At 42.2% G+C, this 21,539-nt stretch overlaps 1 protein-coding gene and 1 long non-coding RNA gene across 2 annotated transcripts in view; both read left to right on the forward strand.

Annotated features, from left to right (window-relative positions):
- The window catches only part of LOC140687116 (uncharacterized), a 52,298-nt gene extending 40,172 nt beyond the window's left edge, over nt 1–12,126 (forward strand). Inside the window, exons 2-5 of the long non-coding RNA XR_012061225.1 lie at nt 1,335–1,601; nt 4,986–5,108; nt 5,587–5,793; nt 11,682–12,126. This is a non-coding gene — a long non-coding RNA (uncharacterized lncRNA). The remainder of the gene's footprint in view (nt 1–1,334; nt 1,602–4,985; nt 5,109–5,586; nt 5,794–11,681) is intronic.
- A 777-nt stretch (nt 12,127–12,903) lies between these two features.
- VKORC1L1 (vitamin K epoxide reductase complex subunit 1 like 1) overlaps nt 12,904–21,539 on the forward strand; it is a 49,533-nt gene continuing 40,897 nt past the window's right edge. Inside the window, exon 1 of the mRNA XM_072943040.1 lies at nt 12,904–13,244. Coding sequence (XP_072799141.1) covers nt 13,051–13,244 — 194 coding nt within the window. The 5' untranslated portion in view covers nt 12,904–13,050. The remainder of the gene's footprint in view (nt 13,245–21,539) is intronic.

Here is a 21,539-nt window from a genome sequence, read left to right on the forward strand (position 1 = left end):
GAATGAAAAACCACTTGGCAGCAAGCTATATTAGGAATTCAGGCGTCATGTGGGTGGCTGGATTTACAGGGCCTTTTCTTTTCAACCACAAAGATCTGCATTCCTGTGATTCTGACCCCTTCCCTAACCTTCTAGACTCCATCTGTGGTAGGCAGCTTCTGACAGGACTCCTGGTAATCCCGCCTCTTGGCGTTCACTCCCGTGCATAATACTGTCCTCTTAAGTGTGGTTTGGACCTGATGACTTGTTTCTAAGGAATAGAATATGCAAAGATGATGGGGCATCACTTCCATGATTAGGTTACAAAAGACCGGGACTTCCATCTCACTTCTGCGGGCACTCTCTCTTGCTCTCTCTGCTTACTTACCCTGATGGAGGGAAGGGGTTACCCTGCAATCTGGAGAGGCTTAGATCGTAAGGAACTGAGGTTGGCCTCTGGGCAACTGCCATCAGGGAACTGAGGCTCCCAGTCCAACCAGTGAGGGAGCTTTATAGCAGCTCCTTCTCCAGTCAAACCTTCAGATAAGATTGCAGCCTTGGCTGAAACCTTGACACATTCTTGCGAGAAACCCTGAGACAGAGGACACAGCTAGGCTGTGGATTCTTGGAAGCCTACATTCCTGACTGAGAGAAACTGTGGGATAATAAATGTTTGTGTTTTAAGCCACTAAAGGTTTAACGTTTGGGGGTAAGTCATTATGCAGCAGTAAATAACCAACCAATACAGCAGCCAAGACTGTCAAGAACCCTTATTTGTAAAAAATGTTTATATATTAAAAAAAAAAGAAATTGAGCTAATTCTAAGACAGACCAAAAAAAAAAAAAAGATTACTTCACAATTAAAAAAAAACCTTCATTCTTTTAACACTATTTTATCAACTAGAACCCCTTGCGGTGTATCAAGTGTTTTGCTTTTGGATTCAATTTTACTGAAATTTGCTATCAGAGGTTGTACTCAGTCATCTTAAAAGTTCCCTTCTGCTGAAAATTTCAGAGACAAATTCTTTCCTCCAAAAAACAATCATTTCACTTTTTTCATCCTCATGAAATAAGAAGGCTTCAGTGGCCACAGTTGCTGGCACAAGATTAAGTGGCTGGCTGTGCAGAGGGCTGTTGGTGTGAGCAGATTCAGGGGCAGGGTGTGCAGCTGTGACCCCTGCAAGATCCTTTGCATCTTCACTGTCTGGAGAAGCTCAGGGTCCTCACTGTCAGCCAGCCCTCTCCCACTCTGGGTGGACTAGGACTCAAATACTTCAGTTTGTTCTTATTGTGGTTCCTGTCCCATAGCGCTGTTAGAGGTATTTCTGAGATTCCTTTTCTGTTTCTTTCTCCAGAACAGGTGCCTGAGTCCTCCCTTTACTTCTTCCTACAAAGACACTAAGGCTGAGGCAAAGACTGGTTAAGTGGTCCACTCCTTGCCAGATGCCGGACTCCTCCCTCCATATGACAGGGCATCCCTAACCCTGAAGTACCTTCATTGAGAAATGAACTTCAAGCCTCCCTTCGGATGAGGAGGACGCCACCAGCATACCCTGAATCATCTGACTCGTCTGACGTGGACATTTCACGCTGCTACCTCACTTCTCCAGGGTTGTATGAAGGTGATCTCAGCTGTAAACTAATTTCCCTCTTTCTTTTTCTTTTCTCTAATTTTTGCCTCTTTCTTCCCCTCTTTTTTGAATTTTTATTTTATTATTTGGAGGGGAAGGTAATTAGGTTTGTTTGTTTGTTTATTTAATGGAGGTATCGAGGATTGAACCTAGGACCTTGTGTATGCTAAGCACACATTCTACCACTGAGCTATACCCTCCATTCCTCTCTTAATACCACCTTCCTTTAATCATCTGCTATAAGTAGACATTAAAAGAGTGGTTTTTTTTAAACCAAGTTGATACATCTCAATTAAAACCTTAAACAATGAATTCCAGATTTCTTTTCCTCTCAGACCCAGACATTCCAACAACCCTTGGTGACCACTATTTTGAGGTTACAGTCTATGGCCAGGGCCTGGCCAACAGGTCCTCTGGTGTCCAGTGGAGATTGTTGTGGACTAACACGTTTCCCAGGGCTGTGGGTAAATGGAATGTCATGTCACTGGTTATAAACATCCCAAATGTCTCTGGGTCTCACCCTCACCTGCTGTCACAGGATCTTCCTCTTGCCCTTGGAGGGAGTTTTCTAGGGTGTCCCACTGAGAACTGGCAGTTTTGCTACCCCAGGGCATCGCCATGTTCATCCCCCCTGCTCTGGCCTCCTTGGTTAATGCCCACCCCTTCCCCCGCAGGTCTTATGCCTTCTGGGCCAACGGCATCATAGACACAGCAAGTGTCCCTGCTGAGGGCACTGGGCTCTGAAACTTCTGAAGTTAAAAAATGCGTAAAATGCCAGTATTGGTCAAGGCCCTATGGGCAAGCATCACAAGCAACTCTGGCTAATTTTAAAAGAAAAGGAATTTATTAAAAGGGTATTGGGTGGTCTGTAAAACTACCCGATGGCCAGATCCCCCCATACCCTTGCTACTCTGAGTCCCCCAGCCTTCTCTGAGCGACACTGACATTTGTGCACCAAAGTTCATGGCGTGGGCCCCAGCGCCCGGAGGATGACTTTAGCCTCCAGCTGTGGCCCCTGTTTCCCCAGCGCTAAGCCCAACCCCTGATGATCTCTTCATGCTGCTCCTCGCCTCCTCCAAAACACTACTGAAATCCGTTCCCGGTGGGGCCGTCTCACCCGTCCAAGGTGACGGTTTTCCCACCACAGTGGGTGGAAGTCAGGAAAACTCTGTCCCCAGTATGCGACCACCTCCTGAACAGGGAAGTGGCAGGTGTGACAGGGTGTCTGGCAGGCAGGAGCTGGGACTTAAATGTGTTCACCGTCTGGGCTGAAATGTCTCCCTTCCTCCCAGGTATCCCATTGCCTCTACTGACTTATATGAGGGATCTGAGGAAAAACCAAATTCAACCCTGTCCACAATTTAGAATTATATGGACTTGTGAGAAGGACCTGTCAGGACCAGAGGAAGCAGACTGTAGAATCTACCATGTTCCTAATGGTACCTGGTGTGGTAGCCAGATGTTTAAACAGGGCCGGGGTCAGGAGGGAGGAGCAGGCGTGCAGAGGGAGCAACACTGGCTCTGACGGCAGAATCCCTCCTGGGAGTATTTTCGCTCCAGGGAGAAGAACAACTGTGTGTATCAGTTGGAAAACAGTTTTATAACAATCCATCAGCCTCCACAGCTGAGTATAGTGGGAGTATCCAGGGAGGGAGCTGTTTGTTTATTTGTTTGTTTTAGTTGCTTTTTGTGGGCGTTGGTGGCTGGGGGAATCAACAGGCATTTGTCCCTCGGGAGTGGGGCGACCGCAGGATGTGAGGGCAGGGCAGCTCGGAGGTGACTCCCCTGTGGAAAGGTTGGGCTGCCTGCCAGAGATTGAGATTGTGGCAGTAATGACACTGAGGCAGTGGCAGCAGCGGATTGATTGCAGCCACTCCTTGTGGGGTCCCCTCACGGGCATCTCTGAGAAGTTATGGGGACCTGCAGGGTCTTGGCTCAGCCAGCAGGAACTCTAGCCGTGGTGGGAGATTCACAGAGAGTGACAGTGACGAGGGAAAGAGAGGCCAGAGGCACTGGTGTACTTGGGCTCAGAGACGCACTTCTGAGGACCCTAGGGGGCTGTGACTTCATAGTCCTGGTTCAGTGAGAGACTGATGAGACTGATGACGGTAATGGTGATAATAAAAGCTAGTGTTTATGGAGCATGCCAGACACTAGGTGCTTTCCCATATTTATTCACTTAGTCCTCACTACCACCCTCTCAGGTGGGATTATTATTACCCTCCTTTTACAGATGAGGACGTTAAGCTTGGATAGGTTGTTATGTGGCAGATTGAATCTTCCAAAGATGTCTGCCACAGTATCTCCTACCCGACGTGTTATTCTGCAACATGCCCTTGATCTTTCTGCCATGGAGAGGTGGGATCTATTTCCCTCTGCTTGAATCTGGGCAGGCTTCCCAACTCTTGTGACCTAGAGAATGCAGCAGAAATGGGGAGATGTGATTTCCAAGGCTAGGTCAGAAAAGGACTTGCACTTTTCAGCTTGTTTTCTGGAATATCTATCTGGGAGCCCTGAGCCACCATGGAGGCGGTGGCCTAAGGCTGCCATGCTGTGAGGAAGCTCAAACTAATGTACATGGGATGACCCCATGGAGAAGTCCTGAAACTACATGAACTGAGTGAGACATACCTGGCCACTCCCTGCTGCTCTTTCCTCCTCCTGTTCCAGTTCTAATAACCACTGTCTGTTTTCAACAACAGGAGGAGACACTGAGCCACCCAAGCCCTTCTTAAACTCTCAACCCACAGAAACTTGAGAAATAATAAAATGGTTCTTGCTGTTTTAAGCCACTAAGTTTGGTGATGCAGCAATAGATAAGTAACAAGGAACTTGGCCATGGCTTGTAAGTGGTAGAGCTGAGATTTGAACTGTCAGGCTGATGAATAAAAAGCAACACATGCAGACATGAAGATACTTTTTTTGAAATCTCCTGATATACCTGGGGAGGGGAACTGATTCTTGCATAATCTTCTGGCAGTTCAAGATTCACAAGATTCAGTTATAATTTTAACGTAACCTTGTTTGTACCTACACGTTGATGGGGTCTAGGGTAGTCAAATTACACAGCAAAGTCAGATTTTTTTCTTTTAAAAAATGTATCTGGCTTCTCTCAAGCAAGTGAATGACAGGAGTTGAAAGTGCTTCTGGAAGACCCATCCTGGAGAAGAGGGACTGGTTAAACAAATGTAGATTCATGAGTGCCACTCGGATTTCTGAATCTGAATCTCTTGGAGGTAGGACCAGGAATCTGAATTTTTAATAACTCTCCAGGTGATTCTTAAGCACATTAGAATTTGAAAACAGCTGCTCTATGGCCAACATCATTTCACCTGGAGCATATTCAAAGTAGGGCTTACTAATTACCTTCCCCAGGAACATCATGGCCTCATGAACCCTTCAATCAATGTTACAATCTGAATTTTCCTGATTATAAGCATCACCAAGAAGGTTTGACAAAAATACACATTCCCAAGTCTCTTCTCTGATGGGAACCAGGTAAGAAGTAAAGCCCAGGAATCTGCACTTTAAAGTAGTTGTTAAATGTTCTTCTAAGTAACTACCCAAATTGATGTGTTTCTTGGAGTTATTGGAATATAGATGAGTTAAATTTTGGATAGCATTTACCCAATATGATAATTTTAGTTTTCAAATAGCAGTTTATTTTAAGCCATCGCTTCTGGAAGAATTTAATTGCATTGAATGCTTCATTTTTCTTTTACTCATAGAGGTAGTAAAAAGATGGGGTTAAGATGATAATAGCATTTATTGGCACTTATTCTGTCCCAAGAACCACATATTTCATCCTCAAACCCTTTGAGGCAGGTACTGTTGCTATCCCCATTGTATAGATGAAGATACTGAAGCAGAGGGAGGTTAAGTACCTTTTGAGGCTCACCCAGCTTAAAGAGGTAGAGCTGTGAATCCAACCCATGCTCTTAACCCACCTAATACTGTGTCTCTGCCCTTATTCCAGATTGATTCCTCTGATGCTCAAAAATATACCTTCATTCAATATGCTTTTGTGAAATGTATTTCTTATATAAAAGAGGTTTACCTTGTGCTATGTGTGACTCATGGCCAAAAGATTGCCAGAAGTCTTCTTCCTAACATACAGAGGCCTCATCTAAAAGATATTTTCTATACCAGCAAGAAAAGATCACCCACTAAATTATGAGAGAAGGTAAAGCCTTTCGTTAATTATTTTTGAATAATTTATTCTTGGGCTTCCTGTGAATTGTTGAGGAGGTCATAGAATATCTTAGGAAGCCTCTGATTTGGAAGTTTTATTTTATTTATTTTTTAATGGAGGTACTGGGGATTGAACCCAGGACCTTGGGCATGCTAAACATGCGCTCTACAACTGAGCTATTCCCCTACTAGGAAGTTTTAAAATAAAGAAAATGATATTCATAGCAGTTATATTTGAAGACAACTGCTCTTAATACCTGATCGTGAAACCAAGCAGAGGGTTCATATGCCCGCAGCACAGAGAGCCAAGCTCTGACAGCGGGAGTTTATAGCAAAGTAAGGATTTACTGCAGATGCCAAGCAAGGGAGAGGGAGATAAGCCTCAGAGCCACTCCAACCTGGTCTTTGAGTTGGGGGATTTTTTTAAAGGGGAAGAACAGAGAGGCTGGGATTAATCATCATCTTGTGACATTTCTGTGACATTTTAAAAAAATGAAGTATGGCTGATTTATAATATTGTGTTAGTTTCAAATGTACAGCAAAGTGATTCAGTTATGCATGTATTTTTAGATTATTTCACATTATAGGTCATTACAAGATATTGACTATAATTCCCTGTGCTATACAGTAATTCCTTGTTGCTTATCTATTTTTTATATATAGAAATCTGTATCTCTTAATCCCATACTCCTAATTTATCCCTCTTCTCCCTTTCCTCTTTGGTAACCATAAGTTTTTTTCTGTATCTTTGAGTCTGTTTCTGTTTTATATAGATTCATTTTTATTACTTTTTAGATTCCACATACAAGTGATATCATATAGTATTTTTCTTTGTCTGACTTACTTCACTTAGTATGATATCCTCTAGGTCTACCCATGTTGCTGCAAATGGCAATATTTCATTCTTTTTTATAGCTGAGTAATATTCCATTGTGTATCTATATATACCACATCTTCTTAAACCAATCATCTGTTGATGGGCACTTGGGTTGTTTCCATGTTTTGGCTATTGTAAATAGTGCTGCTATAAACACTGGTGTGCATATATCTTTTTGAATTACAGTTTTCATCTTTTCTGAATATATGCCCAGGACTGGGATTGCTAGATCATATGGTAACTCTATTTTTAGTTTTTTAAGGAACCTTCATACTGTTTTCCGTAGTGACTCCAACAATTTTCTGTGACATTTCTTTTTTTTTTTAACATTTTTTTATTGCATTATAGTCATTTTACAATGTTGTGTCAGGACATTTCTTAACTGTAGTTTTGAGAGTCAGAATGTCTCTGGTTTACAGTTCTCTGGCCAAGTGGTCCATGGCTTGGGGGCCTGTTCATCTTTCTCTGGAGAAACAACCTGAGTTTATCCATTAATGATGATAACTATAATAGCAATTTTAGCACATTCATGATGTTATTAACAACAGCAGTTCTAGTCATCTGACTCTGATGAGTGTTTAGTTAGCACAGGATTCAGGTCAGAGGGGACAAGAAAAGGAAGAAAGTTTTGGATAGAGAGATTAATCATAAACTCAGTAAGGGAACTTGGTTTTAGGGGGACTTGGTTTCAGTCCCACTAGGAATTCAGTTACTTGACAGGGGTTTATTTATTATGCTTTCCCTTAAACAGAAAGCATGCATGTTGGTTAGCTCAAAAGTGTTCTCATCCTCATGTACTGAGGAAAACCTGTGCAAGAAGAAAAAGCGTGGCATGCACAGAGATCCAGGTGCAGCTTCTTTTTGGCTCACTGCTGGCTGAGTGTGGACCGTGGCAAATGAACTCATCTCTTTACCAGTGGCATGTGAAACTCCTTGAATAATCTCAGAAATCCTTAGGGAGGGAACCCCCTGAAGTCAGGGCTTGCTGAAGTCACACAGATTGAGTATTGAAGGTAATAGAATGCAGGAGAATACAGAGACATTTAGGTTAACCAAGCAGGATGAAAAATGGTTTCAAAATAGCCATGAAAAGCAGGGAGGTGCCCCCACCTGTTTTTGCTAGGACTATGGGGAAAACATTGATTAGGGCACAGCAGGTCTCATCTCTAGGGAGACACTAGATTTGGTGAGTGAGAGAATCAGAGAGCTAGGAGAAAAGGGTGTTTCAGTTACTCTTGCTTCATATGCATAACCCCCAAATTTTGGAGGCTTAAAACAACAATTTTTTTTTCATGATTCTGGGAGTTGACTGTATTCAGCTTGGTGGTTTGTACTTGGGTCTTTGATGCTATTGCCGTGGCTGGGGCTGGAGTTATTTTAAAGCCTTCTTTCGTCCCATGTGTAGTGACTGATGTTGGCTGTCAGTTGAGACCTGGGGCTGTTGGCTAGAAGATCTAAATGCACCCTCTCCATGTGGCCTGGGCATCCTCACAGCAGTTAGCTGGGTCCAAAAAGCAAGCGTCCCAAGAGAAGTGGTGTCACCTTTTATGACATGGCCTCAGAAGGAACAGAGCATCATCTCTGCCACAGTCACAGACTCAGATTTAAGGAGAATGAACATAGACTCAACCTCTTGATGGGAGCAGGGCCAACACCACAAGGAAGAAGAGCATGTAGGATGGGAGATCTTGTTGCCGCCATCTTGGAAAATGCAATTTGCTACAGAAGGGAAGAACAAAGAGCAGAATATTGGCGTTTAAGATTTCAGAAATCTGACCACTCAAAAGGATCACTAGGGCAACTCCTGTGGGTGCTGAAGTAGAATGGAACAAAGGTCATCAGAATTGAGAAAGATATGGGACAATGTGTCAGGGGAGTTGCATAACCATCCACATGGACACCAGCATCCTCAGGAGAGCAGAGGACTTGAAAGAGGCATGGTGAAGGCAGAGAGGTCAAATGCCGTTGTAAAGCCTTTCTTGAGTTTTTGCCTTTTGTTCTGGGGTGGTGAAAAAAGTAATCTCTTCAAGGAGAGCTCTTTTATTTGGGAAAAGCTGTTTGCTGTGGGCCTGTTGTTTGTACAGGGACTAATAGCTAACACTTTTTTCAGTGCTCGTTCATTCGTTCATTCAAAATGTACTTCCTGGGTACCTACTCTGTGGTCAGGCCCTGTTCTAGATGCTGATGCAGTAGTTAGCAAAGCAGACAAAATTCTCTGTCTGCCTTTGTGGGGCTTATATTCTAGTAGGAAAGACAGACATAAAAGATTTTTTAAAAAATATAATACATTATGTGGTGGTAAATTCTAAGGAAAAAGAACTCCAAATTCTCTATGTGTATTAGCTCATAGTGCAGGAGGTAAGGGCATCGATCAGGGAGGTAGCCTGGGGGAGCTTGAATCCCAATTCTGCAACTTATTAGCTATGTGATTTTCGGCAGGTTACTTAGCCTTTCTGAGTCTCAGTTTTCTTATCTGTAAAACATAGAAAACAATAATGCCAGAAGTTGTTGCCAGGCTTCAATAGAGGTAAAGAACTTAGAACAGGATGACAGGGACATGAGGCCTGGTTGGGGGAATCATGGGCTTCAGGGTTCCTACTGGTGCTCAGGGACCAAGTTTAGGCTAGTGGCCAGGGTGGCCATGCTGGGGTTTGTGACTCTTAGGAGGAAAGGACATCAATGGAGACATATCACAGGGACCTCAAGCTGCCCTGGGGTAGTGTGTAGGATGGCAATGTGTGGATGGATTTTCAGCAGACTTCAGCATTTAACCCTGGGTCCAGTCTACTGCAGACCACAGGGATTTATTGGTTTTTATCCTGAGGCAGAAACAGGGAAAGACCTTGGAACTTGATTACATGGATGGAGGAGAGTGGAAGGGGAAGGTTGGTGGTTTATTCACCTGGTAACAAACAGAGCATCCATGTCAAATTGAGAGATGGTTTCTCAGAGGGAAGCCGCATGGGCTGGTAGAAGATGGGGAGCACTTGAATCAGGGAGGTCTGGGGACTCATTGAAGCTCCAGCTCTTACAGTAATTGGGCCAGTTACTTAACCCCCTGAGACTTACTTTTCTCCCATGGAAACTGGGGATACTGATACCTACCTTGTACAAATCTTAGGAAGTTTAAATATAACATATCAAGAGGCTGACACAGTGCCTGGCATGTAGATGTGTGCTCAGTGGATGGCTTCTTTGCCTAGTGGGTCAGCAGGTCATCTGTGCCCATAAGATGTTTACTGGTCCACTCCTCATCCAGTATTTAAAAAAGAGCACTTCCTCTGTACTGGCAATAATGAAATGGTATCAAAATCCATTATCCACATCCTTCCCCCCTCAATACGATATTCACTTTGAGTGGGGTTTTCCTGAAGGAAACTGGGATACCTGGGCTTTCAGAGACTCTGCCATAGAAATATTTCTAGCCAGCTCCTGACACACCTGAAGGGTCTTGTTGTATCCTTGCAGTAACTTACACTGCTATAAACATTCTGTAAATGTCTTTTGGTGGCTATCTGCACTAATGTCTATTGGGAATACACCCAGGAGTAGAATTAGAGTCAGACAGTATTGGTAAATACTGCCTCTGTCAATATAGGTCCTCCAGGAAGCAGATGCCAAGGTGGAATCAGACGTGCAAGAGATTTATGGCGGGCAATGCCTGTGAAGGATAAAGGAGAGAGGGAGCAAGGGCAGGCACGGAGAGCCTCCAGATCACAACGCAGATCTGACCACTGTGCAAACACTGCAGTCTCACATAGGCTGACAGGGAGCCCAGAGTAAAGACTGACCTTTCCAAGGGGCCATTAGCAAGGCAGGAGTGGCCCTCATCTAGTACCCCTGCCATACACCCACATTGGCTGGGAGACCCTGGGGAGAGCATGGCCTCAGCATGAATGCTGTGGTGGATCCAAAGCTGTGGCTGCTGGAAGCTATTGGCCAATTAGCCTATTTGCAGCACTCAAAGGGAGATCAAGTGGTGAACCAACAGGGCCACCACACTACCAAACAGTTTTCCAAAGTGGTTGTACCAACTTAAGCTCCCATTAGCGAAGTATGAGGGTTCCTGGTACTCCTCACCCTCACCAACCCTTGGCAATGTCGGTGCTTTACATTTTTGACATTTTAGCACCATTCATATACTTATTGACCATTTCAATGTTTTTATGAAGTGCCTATTTAAGCCTTTTCCCCACTTTTAAAAATAGGTCATCTTTTTCTTACTGGTTTATAGAAGGTCTTGATACACTCTGGATGCAAATTCCTTGTCAATACGTGTATGCAAGTATCTTCTCCCACAGTGTGGCTTGCCTCTTCTGCCTCCTACAGGTGTTTTTGCTGAACAATTGAAGAGACTGAATTCCTAATACACATTCTACTATCTCTCACTTTTAAACTCCTACTTACCCATGGTTTAGATATCTCTTTCTCCTGGGAGGCTTTCCCACCTCTACTGTAATAATCAGGACTCTGGTGACACCAACCCAGTTCACCAGGACAGGGATTCAAACCCTATCAAGACTCTGTCCACTTCCCACCTCTGTGTGTTAATTTTGTTCTCTCCAGCCAGTTTTTTTTTGCCTACAGAAGGAAAAGTGGCCCCCATAGTTCCTCCATTTGCATCTTTGTTTTCTCCTACCAGAAAAGCGAATGGCCTCTCATCCCTTAAATCCAGTTTCAAAAATCTTTCTGCACTGTTGGTGGAAAAGTAAATTGGTGCAACTGTGGAGAACAGTATGGAGTTCTCTTAGCATAATGCCCTCAAGGTTTGTCCATGTTGTCTCAATTGGTAGGATTTCCTTCTTTTTATGGCTGAATAATATTCCATTGTCTGTGCATATCACATTTTCTTTATCCCTTCATCCATTCATGGATACTTAGGTTGTGGACTAGCTTCTGAGTAATAGAGTGTATAAAAGTGATGGGTTGTCTCTTCTGAGATTAAGTTACAAAAAGGACTGTGACTTCCATTTCCCTTTCTTTCTCTTATTCCTTGTGCTAAGGGAAGCTAGCAGCCTCTTATGGAGAGGTGCAAGTGGCCAGGAATTGATGGATCTAGCCAACAGCTACAGAAGACCTACGGCCTGCCAACAGCCATGTGACGGAACTTGAAAGAGGATTCTTCAGCCCTGAGATGCCTACAACATCTTGACTGCATCCTTGTGAGAGATCCTGAGCCAGAGGACCCAGCTAAACAGACCCCAGATTCCTGACCCACAGGAACAGTGAGAAAATAAGAGCTTTTTTTGTTTTAAGCTGCTAAGCTTGGGGTAACTTGCTACCCAATGATATGTAACTAATACAAGGACATCGATTGTTCAAAATCACTATATAAAACTTCTGAAATCTCTTTGACAGCTGCAACCAGGAAAAAGCTAGCAATTGCCAGGAATAGTGTGTTTCTTTCTTCTTAGAGACAGTGAGAATAACATACATGTATTTTCCTCTTAGTTTCGGCCACCAGCTCAAAGATAAATTTATGATTCAGTATTAATAATGATGCAAAATCCTAGGGCCTGTGTTCTTACTCCTGGTCTTTCCTTTTATTTTGATTTGTCTTTTTCTTCGTCCTGAATTTTCTAGTTCATTTTTATATTTTTCTATATTACGTAAATTATGTTAAGCCATCTCAAATTCAGCATACAGGGAATCAAGGCATTCAGAAATAATTTTTTTTTAAATAGTTAAGTTTGCACTTGTTGAACATGAGGTTCCTGGAGGTGGTGGTGATGGTGCAGAACAGGTAACGCTCTGGAGCCCTGGGCATTGGCCAAGGTTAATTTGGATTGAGTCAGAAAATATCAAGTGATAATGACCAAAAAGGGGAAAAGGGTGACAATTGATTACCACTCCCCAGGGGGAGGAGCCAAGGGCTTATCCAGCCACACATGGTGGTATCTTTGAAATGTATTCATTGCACCCGGTTCTCTAGGGCCCTCCCGCGCCACCCGCCCCGCCCCTTCCTGAGCCCCGCCCTTCCCTCCCTGGCCCCGCCCTTCCCTCCCTGGCCCCGCCCCTTCCCTCGGCCCCGCCCGCCGCACGCGCCGCGCCGCCTCTGGCTCCGCCTGCTGGCCCGGCCTCCCGGTCGGTTGCGCGCTCCGCCCCCTCCCTCCGCGCCCGCGCGCGCCTTCCTCGCCCGGCCCGACTCTCTCCTTTCGGGGCGGTTGGGCCGCGCGCCTGTAGGGGCGGGGCCCGGAGGAGGCGGTCGAGCCAATGGGGCGCGGCGGCGGCGGTGGCGGTGGCGGCGGCGGCGGAGGCGGTGGCGGTAGCGGCGGCGGCTGGGTCGGGCCCCGACGGGCGGCGGCGGCTGAGGTGGAGGCGGAGGGAGGCGGCGGCGGCGGCGAAGGAGGCGGCGGCGGCGGAGGGGGGAAGATGGCGGCGCCCGTCCTGCTGAGAGTGTCGGTGCCGCGTTGGGAGCGGGTGGCCCGGTATGCAGTGTGCGCCGCCGGGATCCTGCTCTCCATCTACGCCTACCACGTGGAGCGGGAGAAGGAACGGGACCCCGAGCACCGGGCCCTCTGCGACCTGGGGCCCTGGGTGAAGTGCTCTGCCGCCCTCGCCTCCAGGTAGTCTGGCTAGGGGGAGCGGGCCGGGAGCGGCCGAGCGGGGCGAGGGCGGAGGCTGGGGGTGGGGAGCGCGCGGCGGGAGCTCGGGCCTGGGGGGCGGCGGGGACCGGGCCGCGGAGGGACCGACGGCGCTGCGAGCCTGGCCGGGGGCCTCGGCTGGGGCCGGGGGGCGGCTGCCCGGGGGCCGGCCCGAGTCCAGGCCGCCGGGGCGGAGGTAGCGGGGCCGCGAGCCCGGCGAGGAGGGATGAGGTGGCAGAGTGCAGCCGGGAGGCCGGAGCTGACCGGGAGCAGTTGGGCAGGCTGGGGCGGGCTGGGAAGGAGATCGGGGTTCACGGAGGTTGGGTCCCGGCAGGCTTGACAGATTTCCCGATTCTCGCCCGGGGAGGCGGGTCGGGGGTGTGGGACCCTGCCCGAAGGAGCTGTGAGGTCAGTGTCCACCCCTCGCCCGGGATCACTGCTGCAGCCCGAGACTGTGCGGCCGGCGTGGGCTCTGGAGTTGCATTTCCCACTGCCTTCCCTGTGCTAGGACAGGTGTTTCCGTGGTCAGGCCTCTTTGTACTCTGTAGCGCTAATGAGAATTTGCAGACTTCTTGAGACGGTGACATTTGCGGGCAAACACGAATTTAACCCTACTCTGGAAGAAGATACCGGCACTTCACATATCTGATTTCCTGGATTCCTTCTCATATATTTCAGTGTGCCCGAAGGGAGAAACGGCTTGAGTTTGGGTCTAGCCTAAGCTTAATTTGAGTTAAATGTGTATGTCATGTGGAGCGATGATGTTTGGGGCATTAGGGTGACTTTTAAACGTTGTTGATTAGTATAATGGAGTAACCTACCGAAGATTAAAAACACACGCATTGCTAAACTGGAGGGTTGATTTGTTTTACTGATAAAAGTTAAGTTTTTTTTTTTAATGTTGCAGTTGATTTATCTGTTACATTTTGTTTTCCGCATTAGATTTTCTTAGGCAGGTTACTTTGAAGGAAAGAATTTACATCCTGAAAGTGGCTGCTCCTTTTTAAATTGAGAGTTCATTTTTAAAAAGTAGCAAAAGTGAAAAATTATTTCATGATTGATAGGTTACAGTTTTAATAGAGACATACTATGCTTGATATTTCGAATTTGAGTAGTCACATTTGAGCCATTTCTTCCTCTCCTGTTGATCTGTAAATTACTAGGTAGACATTAATGTATAGCTCACTAGTTTATTTTGACCTACGTGTTGGTGATTACATGAACACCCTAGCATTGGAGTTTGTTTTGTTACTATTTACAAACTTAGGATCTTTTCCACTTAAGACAGCCTTCTTGGTGGACCAGGTACTCTTTCTCATTTGCCCTCAAACCAAAATCCTGTAGCTTTTCAGTGGGAAAATAGTCATCATTTTTGCTACATTAAACATAATATGTTTAAAATGTAGTTAGCAGTTAACAGTTAAAATATGTCAGTGTGACAGAAAGCTCACATTTGTTGTTGGGTATTTTGAACCAAGTTAATAGACTTAATAGACTCAGATGCCCTTTGAAAACCATTGAGTGTATTTTATGCAGACATTTTTGTTATTTTCACTGTCTGTTGGAAAGAACTTTTATACTTAAAATACCTTGCACCCAAATTTAGTTGAATAAATATATAATGAAAAGACTATGGAGTAGTATGTTTTGGGTATTTGAAAAAAGAAGAAATAAAAATAACTTTTGATACTAGATTAATATGTAATTTAGGCAGAATTATTGTAGTTTTAGCTTTTGGAAACATTGTAGTCTGTAATAAATTTAACTAGACCTTTTAACGTTTGGACATGGGAACAGTGTTTTATGTTATCCAGACTGTTCAAGTTCTTAAAATTGGCTTTCCTGTAAAAATGAGTGTTTTTGAACTATGTAATAAATATAGATGATAAATATTTTCAGTTATTTATCCTGCAAGATCCAGGTTTTTGTGCTCTGCTTTTTTATAAAGCACCGTAAAATAATATAAATAACATCAAGTGATATTAAAAGTGTATATGTAAGATTGAAAATATCTGGACCTCTTTATAGTTATGAGTGTGAATTTAGTATGTTGTGACTGAAACTAATGTTTAATTGTGTAGTTGGTTACATAAAATATTTTAAATCTGATGCTCACTAAAGGAGATAAGAAATAAGACATGCTAATAGGAGTAATAAATAACTTATTTGCCATGTACACAGTAATTCAAGAAGTTTATCGTTTGATCAACATGTTTATGAACTACTTGCAAAGCAATATATATGCATATGTTTACATGTGTTTACATACATATATGTATATACATATATATTTAACAGAGATACAGAAATTTGGAAATTAAAGTGACTTGAATCTGACTTATAGACCAATTTCCTTTTGGAAGTAGGTAGACTAACCATCATTAAAGTTTTTCATTTTGTCAAAGTGAAAAAAGGCTTTAAATGAAAGCGTATTATTGGAGACCTCAAGTAGTAGTTCTATTTGACTTAAGTATTGATTGCCATTTTGCAGTAATAGTAAAAACTGTACTATTTTAGGAAAAAAAAGTTTGAGCCTAGGTTTGAGTGAGTGGCATTGAAGATAAAAGATGAAAAAAATTAGCTGATGAAAAGAATCCTGAGGAAAGTTCTCTACCAGAATCCAGCGTTTTAACTCCTGTGACTTTTGATTGCTAAAACTCACTTTATCCTCATTTCACAATCCTTAAGTGTCCTAATACAAATAAAATAAAGTAGAGGTTAACGAGGGAATCTTGAGAGGGTGTGTGTGTGTGTGTGTGTGTGTGTGTGTGTGTGTGTGTAACGTCCTGTAGCATTTTGGGAGTCATCATTGTCTAAGAAAGTAGTTCCCAGGCTTTTGGATTTCAAAAGAAGTATTTCCCCCCAAATTGGGAGGCTGCAATAGCATTGCCAGTTTATTTGTTCTGCTGAGTATAGTCAGTAAAAACAGCAACAATAACCTGTACCACTGTGTATGGTCACTGTCATTTCATTTTAAAAACAGTATTTTAACTCAGATAATTAGAACTGAACCTCAGAATAAAAGACCTTTAAATTGAATCATTTAGCTTTATTAAAAAGGTTACTTTCGTCTCCTTATTTTTCCTTATTTTTAAAATAAATTACTAAAAACTGTTGCAAGTCTGCCTAGCCTGCAAGTCAACATTAACTCCCTGTCTGGTGCACTGAGCTCAGGTCCAAAGATTCTGGGTGGACTCCTAGCTCTTCCACTTGTTAGCCTGTGGCCTCAAGCTGGTTATTTATCTTCCTGGAGTCCCTGATGCCTCTCATGTTATTTGGGGATATTAAAACCTACTTTGCCAGATGAGTGGGTAAGTTTAGAGACGATACATGGAGTAAATAAATGGAAGATACTTGGAATAAAGTATATACTCAGTCAGTTACAGCTGTTACATTGACTGGAGGTGTTATTCATCTATTTTGCAGTGTCTCATAATAAACACCTTTAAGTAGATAAGTTTTTTGTTTTAGGTATAGTCATTTATGTATTTTAAATATAAGTTGTTTCAGTGTACTCAGTTGTTCACTTCATGGCATAGTATAAAGACTTAAAGTCCATTTAAAACAACTTCAAAAGTGTGACAAGAGACACAAAATAATGTGCAGGATTTTTTTTTTAATTGAAGTATAATTTACAATGTTGTGTAAGTTTCAGGTAGACAGCAGTGATTCAGTTATCTGTCCTTTTTCAAATTCTTTTCCATTGTATGTTATTTTAAGATATTGGTATAGTTCCCTGTGCTATACAGTAGATCCTTGTTTATCTATTTTATGTATAGTGTGTATATGTTAGGCCCAGACTCCTAAGTTATCCCTTTCCCTGTGCCCCCTTTCTCCTTCAGTAACCGTAAGTTTGTTTTCTATGTCTGTGATTTTATTTCTGTTTTGTAAATAAGTTCATTTGTATCTTTTTTAGATTCCACATATAAATGGTATCATATGATATCTTTCTTTAACTTATTTCACTTAATACGATAATCTATAGGCCCATCCATGTTGCTGTAAATGGCATTATTTCATTCTTTTTAATGGCTGAGTAGTATTCCATTGTATATATACTGCTTCTTCTTTATCCATGCATTTGTTGGTGGAAATTTAGGTTGCTTCCATGTCTTGCCTATTGTAAACAGTGCTGCTATGAACACTGGGATGCATGTATCTTTCCGAATTAGAGTTTTCTCCAGATAAATGCCCACGACTGGGATTGCTAGATCATATGGTAACTCTATTTTCAGTTTTTTAAGGAACTTCCATACTGTTCTTCATGGTGGCTGCACCAGTTTACCTTCCCACCAATAGTGTAGAAGGGTTCTCTGTTCTGCACACCCTCTCCAGCATTTATTATTTGTAGACTTTTTAATTAACGCCATTCTGACTGGTGTGAGGTGATATCTCCTTGTAGTTTTGATTTGCATTTCTTTAATAATTTGTGATATCAAGCATCTTTTCATGTTCCTGTTGGCCATTTGTGTGTCTTCTTTGGAGAAATGTCTATTTAGGTCTTCTGGTACAGAATATTTATAGGTATTTTCTGTAAGTAACATTAGACCACTTCTAAGAAGGGCATTCAAGGGAAAAAAAAAAGATTTTGAAAGATTAATAGGCTTAACAATTCACGTCCTCAAAAAGTCACCTTATATTGAAAAATTTTGGACCCCCTCACGTCTTAAAAAAATAGTACCATCTCTTTACTACCCCCTTTGAGATATATTTTTTCCCATATATCCCCCACCCAGTTTCCTTTATTAACGTAACGTCTTACATTACTGTGGTATCTTTGTCATAGTTCATGAACCAATATTGATACGTTATTATTAAAGTCCATACCTTATCCATATTTCTTTAGTTTTGATCCAGGGTCTTTATTCGAGCATAAGATCCATGCTAGAATACCATATTGTGTTCAGTTGTCATGTCTCCTTCATCTCCTCTTGACTGTGACAATTTCTCAGACTGTTTTTGATGACCTGAACAGTTTTGATAACCTGCTGGTCTTGGAGAGTCTCCTGGAGAGGCAAGGGGCATCTGTGGCTCACTCTCGGGACATAGGCACTGGTGGCAGTTGTATTGAGGAACATTCAACCACTGAGATACATTTTTAGGGTTAGAATAGAACCTAGAAACCTCTGCTGCTTCTTGCTTTGTCCAGATAGACTCAGAGGTCAAATGACTTGCCCAAGGTAAGACTGTTAGTGGCAGATTGGGACTAGAAGCCTGGCTTCCGCAGTACTTGTGTAGGGGTATCTCTCCCCCAACTCCATTTTTAAAATTATATAGATAATATATTCTCTGCTTCAAATTTGAAAGATACTAAAGTGTATACAGTGGACATCTCTTTTATACCCTTCCCTCCAGACTTACAGTTCTCTGTAAGCAGACATGAAACTTTACAGAGCCATTTTATGCATATTCAAGCATAAATATGACCATTTAGTCTCTCCATTTTTAAAACATAAAATTGCCATATTATAGATTCTGATCTGTAGTTCACTCTTTGCTAGCATTCTTTCCATCACCACCATACTTTTAAGTGCTTACATTTGTGTTTTGTGGCATGTTGGTAAATGCTACTATGTCAAAGAAAATTTGTTCTAGTAGTTAGTTTTGACCAAGGTGAATTTAATAAATGAAATAGTTTCTTATGTTACCACTGTTTCTTGGTACCACATTTCAGAAGGAGTATGAACTACAGAGAGTACAAGGGGGAACAGAGAGGTATCACAAGGAGGTGAACCTGAATAGCCATGCATTAGAGACAATTGTTAACATTTGGATAATGCTTACTGGGTGCTAGGCAATGTTCTAAATACTTTACTTACATTATTTAATTCTCACAACTGTCCTATGAGGCACTTTTATCACCATTTTACAGATGAGAAAATTGAGGCACACAGAATGTAAATGAAACTTGATTTAGATAATACAGGGCAGAAACCACATTCTAACCCAGGCGTTCTGGCTCTTTACCACTACTTTAAATTCTATTTGATCTGATAGTGATACAATGATACCCATATCAGCAAAATTTTTTAGAAAATGCAAACATCTGTGCCTTTTTAAAAAAAATCTGTATGTGAAAAATGGCTAGCCTTTACGTTATAGCTTTTACTCAGAGTCATCTTTTTGAAAGAGCAAGGACTCTACTGCGAAGGCATGGTATTCAGGCAGTAAATTCCTGGATTGTTTGCCTTCTAAGCCTAAACTGGTGAAGATACGACATTTGTCACACCTAGTTAGTGGTCAGATAGATAGTGGGGTGTGCTATCAGGAAAACCTAACAGAATAGCTGAGGGAAGAAAGATAAAGTGGATCTAGGTACCTGGAAGTGCAGGGCGGGAGGGGAAAAGGATTTAGTTTGAATCTGTTCTAGGGTGGGGTAGTCCTTTGTGAGAGAGGTGTTGAGTTGTAAGGACCCAGTGCACATAGAGACAGGAGAACTGGGCCTGGGGCGTGATGGGACTAGACCACCAGAACCAGGAATTTAACAGGGATTCATTTCCTTGATGATTTGGAAGAATTCTAGGAAACAACATGAGGAAAGGCAGAAAACTTGACCATTTGAGGGCAATAGCCAGTGGTCATATTTGCATGTAACATACCTGCCCGGATTGGGGAAGGACTGGAATCTAGAGCTTGGCCAGAAAAATGCAAAACCAGGCATTCTTGTAAACCGCATGTTCTTGTAAACATAGATAAGACTTACCAGCTCTGAGCCTTAGGTTTCTCTGCTGTACTGTATTTGTACTATATTTCACTACCCTTGTACTAGATTATCAATTTTTAAAATTCATTCCCCAGAATTCTAGTTTTGTGATGGTACAACAGGAATTTCATATGCGTTTGAGTCACATTTTAACATTGTAAACTTTAAAACACTATAAACATTTATATGTGCTCAAATGCGTATCATGCTAAATTTTAGCACATTAGAGACCACTGATTTGTGCTGCCAGGTTATCTAGGTTAAACAAAAAAAGTCAGCATTAAAAGGTTATATTCCATATGGTTGCATTTATATAACATAATTAACAACAAAATTATAGAGATGGAGAACAGATTTGTTGTTGCCAGGAGTTAGGAATGGGAGAAGGGGTGGTGTTGTTAAGGAGGCAGCGTGAGGGAGCCTTGTGGAGAGGGAACAGTTACGTATCTCAGCTGTGGTTACTCGGAGCTACAAATGTCAGATGTGATAAAACTGCACAGAGCTACACATACACACTCGAATATAAAACTGGTGAAATGTGAAGAAACTCTGCATTATACTAAAGTCAGTTTCCTGGTTGTGATCTTGTACTAGAGTTATGCAAGGAAGTTAGGTGAAGGATCCTGGGGACCTTCCTGTGCATTTTTTGCAAATTCCTGTGATTTATAACTATTTTTAAATGAAAAGTAAGAAAAGCAAACAAACCAACCACCAGTGTGTTTAGGGTATTTGAGGGAAAACAAGCAAAAGGAAAAAAAAAATCATCTGTAATGCCACCAGCCAGATAACAATCCTTGTAATAGAGTTTCTTGCTTTCTTTGTGCATATACTTGAATTTTTAAAATTTCTATTGATTGGGAAGATTGTAGCTTTATATTGATATTTTAAAATTCAGGCCAGTGCTTATTTGCTCAAGTAAAATTATATGGGCAGATTTGCTACTGTAGACAACTCTTGTTGCATTGTGCAATAATGTGATTGCCATATGTATAATGTCTTGATATCATGATTAGCATATGTCTAAAATTTTTATTTTTTACCAAAATATTTGTGGTTACCAAGTATTCTTATTCCTAATATTAATAGAGATATAACTTAGAAATGTTCTACTCCTTGGACTTCTGGATAAGTGTAATAAAATTTTTAGATAGCATTAATGTGCTTTTTTTTAACACAAAAATTCTTATTTGCAACTGCTAATCTCTGTGAATCAGGTTTTTCTTGATACTGTGCAGTCAGACAAAAAAATTTGCTGCCTCAGTCCTCCATAATTTAAAGTTTGTGTTCCTTAAAAGAGTTTCTTTGTAAATATTATATATTTGAGCTTTTAAAATACATGAATAGAATAAAATACTGCTTTAATTCATTAATAGAGTAAAATACTGCTTTAATCTGTTTCTCATATTGTAGATCCATATAAGATTTCATTCAGAAAAAAATGTTCTGCTAAAAAACATTTTCAAAACCATTGAATTATGATCTTATAAAGTTTCTTTTGTCATTCGCATCTGTAATGTAGGGGAGTTTCAAGGGTGCTCTTGTCACTGTTGTGTGATTATTGACTTATTGAAAAC

This window comes from Vicugna pacos, chromosome 18, assembly GCF_048564905.1.
Source record: "Vicugna pacos chromosome 18, VicPac4, whole genome shotgun sequence".
Taxonomy (NCBI): Eukaryota; Metazoa; Chordata; class Mammalia; order Artiodactyla; family Camelidae; genus Vicugna; species Vicugna pacos.